At 36.7% G+C, this 9746-nt stretch overlaps 1 protein-coding gene across 1 annotated transcript; it reads right to left on the bottom strand.

Annotated features, from left to right (window-relative positions):
• Positions 1-5904: 5904 nt before the first annotated feature.
• On the bottom strand, positions 5905-7606 carry LOC108989052 (RING-H2 finger protein ATL52-like). Its single transcript, XM_018962507.2, has one exon. It carries the CDS (start codon positions 7384-7386, stop codon positions 6199-6201), a length of 1188 nt encoding a protein of 395 aa, XP_018818052.2. The 5' UTR covers positions 7387-7606; the 3' UTR covers positions 5905-6198.
• Between the last annotated feature and the right edge of the window lie 2140 nt (positions 7607-9746).

Raw genomic sequence — 9746 nt, 5'->3', positions numbered from 1 at the left:
AAAAAATCCAAAGAAGTTCAAATAACTCACCGAATAGACAGCAAAACAATGTTCAAAGGAGTAGTAGCTGACAGACATAATTGATGGGTGAAAAAAGGAATCCTCCGCAAGAGATCTTGCTTGCCTAGATGATACTGGTACGAAAAGAGAGAAAGCTACAGGCAAATTAAGAACCCTCTCCACTGAATATAAACTAAACTTCCGCCTAGAAGTTGTGGTAACATACCAGCTGAAGCATCCTAAATTCCAAGGGAGGCATTACTTAGAGCTAACTTTGCAGCCTCAAGAGAATACATGCACTACCTGCTCCAGTAAGCTTCCTTTTTTTTTTTTTTTACTTTTTGGTAAGAGAATTGTATTAAAATGTGTTAAATATCACAATCAGAAACGGCCGATCTGTTTTTGCAAGTGCGGTACAACCAACCAACAACAATTGCCAAGCGCTACAATTGCAGATACAATCACAAAACACTATCAGCTAACTGTCGCAGATACATATGCTTCTTAAGATACTCCAAAACAAAACAACAAACAAAATCCTATCAAGCTCCTGAAAACACAAACACACACACAATACACAAGATGCCTCTGGAGAAGTACAAAGCTTCAAATCATCATCTGCACTAGGCTATAATTCTTTTTTTTTTTTTTGGATAAATAAGAAAATTATATTAAGACAAGTAAATAGGCATAGCCCAAGTATACAGGAAGTATACAAATGTAGAAACCTAGTTACAAGTCAGGACATAGAAAAAGAAACTAGGAAATCATGGACCCTAGTTCCATTAAATACAATGGCCGAAGCCTAAAGAAGTAAGGTATTAAAGAAGAAACATCTAAGTTTGTCCACCGGACATTCCTTATCTTCAAAACACCGGCCATCCCTCTCAAACCAGATACACCATGCAAGAGATAATGGGATCATGTTCCAAACAGCGGCAATTTGAGAGTTACCCCTGAGACCTCCAAATGGAGAAGGCCTATGATCATGCTAACTAGGTTTTTTCATTGTATTTGCTATAGAGATGTGGCTCTGGTGATAAATAGTGCGGGTTGATCACATAATGTATTTTTTCAAGAGCAGTTTTCCATTTGGCTTCTTTCACAGCCCTCAAGGCCTAAGACAAGAGGACCTATTATGTCCCTTATTGTTTGTAGGTCTCATGGAGGCATTAAGTAGAGTGTTGACTATGGCCGTGGAGAGAGAGGACTCTAGCCATGTTTTTGACAAGCTATGGAAGTTCTCAAGAGTTACTTGTGCCACATCTCCTTTTCAACGATGATACATTGATTTTTCCAGAGGATAATGCGGATCAATTTTGCAATTTTGTCTCTTACGCTACTTTCAGTATGCTTTGAAGCTATATCAGGTATTGAAGATAGGCTAGTATTAGGGAATGTAGGGTGGCAACTTTACCATGAAGTACTTGGAATTACATTTGGAAAAATATGAGGGGATGAGGGATCTTCTCAAGTTTCATCAGATTTGAGGTGGGTAACGGGATCAGATTTTGGCAGGATGTTTAGTGTGCAATAGGCCATTGAAGGTAATGTTCCCAGAGCTTTTCAGAATTTCTTGTGACAAGGATGCATTGGTGGCAAAATCATGTCAACACATTAACGATACTAGCCGATGGAATATCACCTTTATCCAAGCTGCAAGCGATTGGGAATTGATTCCTTTTCACCAATCTTCAGTCTATTTTACTCTACCAGAATGTGAGGCATTGACGAGGATAAGATAAAGTGGATTATATATAAAACGAGGTAAGAGGTCAGCACTTTTTCATCCTGCAATAAGGACTACAAGTAATTTTTTCCTTGGAAATAAGTATGGAGGAACAAAGCCCCTTTGCAGATGGCGTTCTTTGTATGGACAACTGCATTGGGGAGGATCCTTACTATGGACAATTTACAAAGAAAGAGAAGTTAGTAATCGATTGGTGTTGCATTTGCAAGAAGAGTAAGGAAACAGTCAATTAGATATTTTTGATCCGTGAAGTAGCTCGAAGAATTTGGACCTTGATGTGGAATATTTTCAGAGTTTCTTGGGTGATGCTCCAAAGGATCGTGGATTTTTAGGATATTTGGAGATGTCAAGATGTAAGTCTCTACAGTATGGAAGCTTGGAGGCCCCTTCCCTCATGTCTGACATGGTGCTTATGGATTTGAACGAAATGCACAAAACTTTGAAGATTGTGGATGAGCTTAATTCCTTAGATAAATGATGTATTGATGTCGACCCAAAGGGGTTTTAGTCTTCCTAGTTATTGTTTTCCTCCTTCCTAATCAGGTGCTTTCTATCAAATACAACTTGTGTACTTGACACTTGAGTTGCGCCCCTTTACGCTATTAATGAGATTTGAATTGCGTGTTAAAAATCAACAAGTTGGTCTTTAGATTTCACAAATGGGGTAGCTATGTCTCTCTACATAATATCTTGTCTCGTACAAAATTGCAACTACCTGAATATACTTGGTCCTCTTATCGTACACAAGATTGGAAGCAACGAGTATAGCAGCTTGATTATCACAACATAGTGGGATATGAGTAGAGTAGGTGCTTGGAAGCAACTTCAAACAAATCAACTTGCAAGCAGTATGAGTCATCACTATGTACTTTGCTTTTGCACTTAACTAGGAAACTGCACTTTGCTTCTTACTTTGCCATCATAAAGAAATTTCCTCCAAAATACCCTACGGTGGATCTCTTATATGAAGGAGATCCTGGCCAGTCTGCATGAGTGTAGCCTTCTAACTAAAGAGAGCTCCAGGTAAAGGCATATTGTTTAGGAAGAATGGTCATCTTGAGTATAAGAGGGTGGTGAATGAGATCCCACAGTTCATGGTTACATAGACACATTGTTTCTAACTCAAGTAACAAATGTTAAAATAAAACCCAAGCTAATTTATAGGCCTTACAGTCTTCTCTTACAAAAAAATAAAAGTGCGGCAATAAATTGAAGATAGAAGCACACGTGTTAAAGCTGCACAGTGGGCAACTGGCCACAGTTTGGGAATTTAAGTAACAAAACTGGAATGAAGAAAGAAAATAGAACTATGAGACAGAGAGGATAAGTGATTATGGTGGTCCCAACAAATCAAACTCTTTTAATTGCTCATTACAACACATCACTTACTAAAATAAATACCAAATGGATATAGGTGGCAATGAACTAGTGCTCTTGTGCAGGAATGGACAATATAGTGATTGTAAGTTCCTGTGCTGAAAACTTGCTAAGCAGAACATAGCAATTACAGGTAGAATCCCTACTTTCACAGAGAATCCGCTTTGATCTCACACAAAGGAAGCTAGCGTCAATTCAAAATCTTTTTCCATATCAAGAACTAAAAGTCTTCTTTAAAAAAGGAAATGCATTTTGAACAACGACATAGGTAATGAACCCAAATAACTGTTTATACTCCTGGTCAATGAGCAAAAACATCCACCAAATTACCAAGAGAAATGCAACAATTTTCTTTAGATAACAAAGAACCCTGGAGACCATGCAAACGCAACATTTCTTTTCCCTAGTTAAATCCCGAACCCATGTACCGTGCCTAGGGGTGAGTAGCGAGGGCGGGGCCTAATAGTACAATTTGTAATATTTAATATTTTTAGAGGAATTTGTAATATTGTAATAGTTTATTGGTTCTCTTAGAGTCTTAATTTGTATAATTGTAAATTGTAATTTGTAATAGCTTAGTGCTTTAGTGATGATTATTACTTAATTAGTTAATAGTTGAAATTTAGTATATAATTAATAGTTCTATCTATATATATATATATATTTCAATTTGTAAATATTCTTTTTTAGTTAAATTCTGGGCCCAAAGTGGCCAAAAAATAGATTTTGGTCTCAAAGTGGCCCAAAAATAGATTATGGGTCATTTAGGGCCCAGAAAACTGAGCTGGACAGAAGGCGCAGTAAGGGGGCGGCAGATAGATGGAGTCCACCCCCGCACCTCAGCAAGCGAACGGGGTACCCCGCCCCCACATGCCTAATCGTGCCTACATATAAATTTAAAATATTGTTAAAATATGAATTTTTAATATTTTTTATTTGAAGAATTTAAATTATTTTTTGTATTTTGTTTGGAAGTTTGAAAAAAATTGTAAATAAAAAGTGTATGTTTGAGTGGTGACTAGATGTTGAGATGTGATGAGATTAGATGAGATGGAATGAGATGAAACCACCTAAACATCCACACAACCCCGCCTAGGTAATGGGGGCCTGTCCACTAGCCCGTCCATGTGTTCCACCTAGCCTGCTTGACACCGACGAAAAATTTGCCCGATTTGTCGAGCATACAGGACCAGTTGAATTTTTTTTAATAAATCGAGGCGGGTTACAAGTAGGATATCCACCCTCTTGCCCGCCCCACCTATGTATATAATCATTGTCTCTTCCTCCACCTCATTCTTCTCCTCATCTTCTCTCTTCTTTATTGTCCTTCTTCCTCTTCTTCTCTAAGGCCCCGTTTGGATGTTGGAACGTACTGAAATCAACTCAATTCAGTCTAATTTTAAACTAAGTCTAAGATCCAAACACCCAACTCTCAAATCACTAAACATCACTCAACTCAAAATCTCTTTACACATTGGACCCACAACCTTTTTCAACTCAACACCTTTTTCCCACAACCTTTTTCAACTTCCTATAAATACATCTAAACTCATCTTAACATCCAAACACATTCAAATTCATCTTAGGTGAGCTCCACAAAACTCATTCTACCATCTTAACTTACTACTATTCATAAAAAACTTAAATCATCTCAACATCCAAATGAGGCCTTTCTCTCCTCTACTCTTTTATTCTTCATCCTCTCCTCATTTTTGCGAACCAGAAACCTACAACGTTGTTCACTGGTTGCGAAAAAGATATCTACGGCAGGGCTCCGCCCCCCTCCACCCCCCCCCCGTCTGGGCAGCTCGAGCAACCCCGCCAGCCCTATAGGGGAAACAAAGGCGAGGGGCGAGGAAGGGGTAGTGTCCAACCCCTCCCCCCTCTGCACCCCGCCCCCAGCCCAGCCCAAATATTATATATATATATATATATCTATATATATACACATATACATATATAAAGGATTTCATTACCAAAATGAAATCTTTTAAAAAAAAATGAAAGCCAAAACGACATCCTCTTTTTTTTTTTTTTCTTTTTTTTTTTTAAGGTGGGGTTAGGTTTCCCCTCCCCACATAATCACTTCTCCCTCTCTCTCTCTCTTCGTGCGCCATTTTGAACTCCTCTCTACCATGCGCTATAGCCCTCTCTCCCTCTTGCAGTCGCCGCGGCGGCACAACTCACGTCTCCATTTTCTCTCTTCCCCCTCTCTCTCTCTCTTTCCTCTCTAGAGGTGCGGACCCGCAGACAACGTTTAGTCCTTTTTTTTTTTTTTTGCCTCAAATCCTCAAACTTCTGGTTGTTTTTGGTATGATCTGGTTGCTAGTTTTTGTCTATGTGTATTGTTTTGGATTTGAGATGGTTTTGTAAATTTATTGTGGATTTGAATTTATTTTTATGTGTATTTTGTTTTCGGTTAGGACAACTCACATTCGTGAGTTGGCTGTGAGTGGTGGTGGACGAGGGGCCGAACAGATGAGGGGCCTGCCCCTGCCCCTGGCACAAGGACGGGGGCCTCGCCCCTGCATCACGGGGGCAAATTGCAGGGGTGCAAACCCATCCCCCGCCCATGCAGGGTGGGGGGCGGGATGGGGGCAAACCCACCCTATAGGTGCGGGTAGCACCCGTAGCAGAGAGGGCTGCTGGGTAGCAGGCCTACTAGAATTGGTAAATATCCAAACCCGCAAATATATGTTGACAAAGCCTGCTGGAATATCGTTTGGGTCTCTCTTTCAGATATACGAGGCACCAACCATTGAAGATGTGAACTGTGATAATAATAATAGCAAGATTTAAATTCTCTTTCGGAGCTTAAAAGCTATTCTAATTATTACAAATGCACTCATTTGGATCCATATGCTCTTAATTACTCATTTGGAGCCTGATGAAGAAAGCTTCATGCCAGAACCAGCTTCTTTCTACTCGCCCTGAAACTTAAAGCAACTCATGTTTTATCCTTTTTGCTGTAGAAACAAGAGAAGGTAATATTCCAAGCTCAGTTGATTTCTTCATCTAAGCACGAACCTAAAATTATGGATTTGAAAACTGTGGAAGAAGCTTCGACATCTTCATAAAGGAAGGATTGAGCTTGCACTTTTGCAATGTCTGGATGACAAGAACCTTCTGCTAGAGGAAAAAGACCTTTTCATTGAAATGGGACCCTTCTGCAGGGAACGCCCAATTGAAGAACTTTTCATCAGTTTGCATGTGCTCGAAGTTCCACTCCCTGGCTTAGTAACCATCTTTTTGCCAGAACTTTTTAGGTTTGCTAATTGGGCTTTTGAACTTCCTTGATCAGCAACTATATTTGCCACAGCATGATAAATCCTCAATGCAGAAGATGGATCCAATGAAACAGATCTCCTCACTGGCTGTACTTCTTCTTTCACAGCTCGTTGATTTTCATCCAAATTACTTACAACACGAGAATGACGATTCCCAGAGCTAGAACTCTGCATACTTTTCTTTGAATTCTCAGCACCCCTTCCATCTTCAATTGCCAAAGCACTAAAACTTCCATCTCCAACCCCAACTTCCTCACTAGTTCCACCTTCTCCAACTTCCCCATCATAATTCTCAAGATTCTCCACTAGGGTTTCTCCACTTGAACCCGCCGAAACACTCACGTTAGGTTCGGTTGGAGGTACTTGAGAACCGGTAACGTCGCTAACTACAGGAGCACGACACAAGGGGCAATTCTTGTGTGATCTCAACCAGGAATCTATGCAAGGAAGGTGAAAGGCGTGGCTACACTTTGGCAAGAGTCTAAGACTCTCATCTTCTTCAAACTCACTCAAGCAAATAGAGCATTCCGTACCATCAATCAACCCCTCATCTTTTTTGTACTTGAAAACTGTGATGGAATCGATGACGTGTTGCTGGAGACCAACGGTGTGGATATACCATATCGGGTGATCGATCACAGGGCCATGATCTTCATCAAGAAAATCTTCTCGGGTATCAAACAGGATTGGAGAATTTATTCTGCTTGAACTATTCCTCGATGAGTAGTACTTGCGGATGATTATGAACATAATTGCAACCAGAAGAGCTCCGCCAACTATGCACGTAGTGATAATAAGACTGGCGTTAATCAAACGGTTCTCGTAATGGTGATTGTCGCGAGGAGGCAGTGGTTTTGGTGGCGGAAGAAGATAATCACTGTGCGTCTGACACCCACTCATTACGCAGGGAATAGGAGGATGGGGAGGCAAGCTGGTTTCTGGTACTAACCGTTTTCTGAGATGAAACCCCATAACAAAAAAACAGAGCAAGAAAGAGCAGAGGATCAAAACAGAGGATGGAAACAACTCAATCCTTTGTGTATGGAAAAAAATGAGAGCCACGGAGAAGAAGACATGGAAACTGCTTTTTTGCCCTTCATTTTTCACCACAACTTGGGATATTGGAGAATTTGTGATTGTTTTTGTTTTGTTCTGTTCTTTCCTTTTTCACGATTCTCCTGTTGCTTTCTTTGGTACATTTCATTCTCAGTGAAAGACGTGCATTTACTTGGCAGCTTCCTTTTTCTTGGTTTTGAGTATAGGGTAGGGAAGTTGTACCGAGTCAATGGCTTTTTCTTCTACTAGTCATTTCCGCGTTCTCGAAATGAAGGTGTTCCCACTTCCCAATTCCCAATCCATGAAAACCGTAGAAATACTTTTTCACAAATTCAAATAAGTTTTCATATTATAAAATTATTTTTATTATAAAATAAATTTAATAAATCACATAAAATCACTTTAATTTATAAAATTATTTTTATATAATCTCTTTATAATTATAATCCTTCTCATAAAAAAATATTATCACAAATTATTTGTTAAATTTAAATCACTTTATATAGAAGAGAGACAGATATATATGAAATAGATTTTATAATATTAATTATTTATTTTTATTATTTGAAATATATATAGATAATAATAAATTTTATAGGATATAAGCTATACGCATATCTTTCTCTCATTCGAGATTCTCAAATTTGGATAATAATTTAAAGAGACCTTGATCGAATCTAATATAATTTTGTAGGATAATCATGTACTCTTTAAAATTTAGTATTTTTTTTTTATTTTTATAAAACAACGCTATTAAATTGTAAAATGGATTGAATGAATATTGAAATTAAAGAATAAAAAAAATTATCTTATAGTAATAAATCACCTAATTCAATACCTAATTATGCTCCCTATGCTTTAATTTACGATAAGGAGAGATTTGGATTCAAAACACATCTCAACTTATCTCATCTCATCATAACAATTTTTTCAAATTTTTATACAAAATATAATAAGCAATTCAAAATTTTTAAATTTCAAAATAATTTTTTTAAATTTCCACGTAAAATATAATAAATAATTCAACTTTTATTCTACTATTCATTCAAACCATCATCTCAACTCATCTCTAAATTTAAAATTCTCCTATTTTTGTTATAACAAAAAAATTAGGATTTAGGAGGATATACAAAATTGAGTTACGGTATTTAACTTAGATTGAGAAAGAGATCCGTTGAGTTACAGTTGAAACAATGCTCACTTTTTATGTACAGCCCATTGGAGGAAGTTGCATAGAGAGTAACTTCGTTTTGCTTTTCTTATGCCCTAAGTTTTCGACAAAAACAAAGTTGTCGGCGACACGGAGTGACACTATGAATTGAAAATGGTAAGTTTGGACAGAGACCGGATCATTTTTAAAAATTTTCATGATTTTATTTCTAAATATCCTTCAAATATATTATTTTAAACCTTCAAATATATAATATTTTTTAATTTTAAATCTTCAATTTTTTATTTAATTATTATTTAATCATTATAAATACAATTTTTCAAACTTTAAAATATATTCAAATAATTTTTTAACTTTATAAATATTTATTCAATTGAATAATGCTACTCATTATCTCAATTTTCATCATCTCATAATTTAATATTAGATGATTATAAACTATTTATTATATGTTACTTATAAACTTATCATTTAATATCACATCACGAAATGATGAGAAGATGATGAATAAATAGATGATGAATAAATTTTTTCTTTTCTAAAATTTGACATTATTTTATTAAGATTTTAATACTATTCAAAATATTTATTCCAACTTTTATAAATATTCTAAAATCTAAATTAGGTATGATTTTAATAACCAATGACCGGATAGCAATCTAAATATATACGCCAAAAAGGATTAGGTGTCACAAGTCAACATATGCAGTTGGGATATTAGTTATTACATGACTTTGAATGGTAAGACCGAGTCCGCATAGATCAGCATCATGTTATTAAGTGCTTAATTTGTTTCAGTGTAGACCAATGCAGACTGGACCCCTGAGAGAAGGTTGAATGTTCAATGTTTCAAATAGGTAGCGTTTGTTGGAAAAATCTTCTTATAAGCGATTTCACACATCAAATTACGTATTAATATTAAATATAAGATATTCTTTTATTTATTTTTATAATTAAAAAAATTATGTGAGTGTTGATACTTAGTTTGATGCGCCAAACTACTTGTACCTAACAAAGTCCGTGTTTGTTACCCCTTCAAGCCCTCACCACAACAATAAAAAATGTTATATTTACCTTATTTTCTCGACAGACGGACTTATCTATC

The sequence above is a fragment of the Juglans regia genome, chromosome 10 (genome assembly GCF_001411555.2).
Source record: "Juglans regia cultivar Chandler chromosome 10, Walnut 2.0, whole genome shotgun sequence".
NCBI classification, from domain to species: domain Eukaryota; kingdom Viridiplantae; phylum Streptophyta; class Magnoliopsida; order Fagales; family Juglandaceae; genus Juglans; species Juglans regia.
Note: the sequence above shows the minus strand (reverse complement) of the source record. Positions and strands in the feature narration are given on the sequence as shown.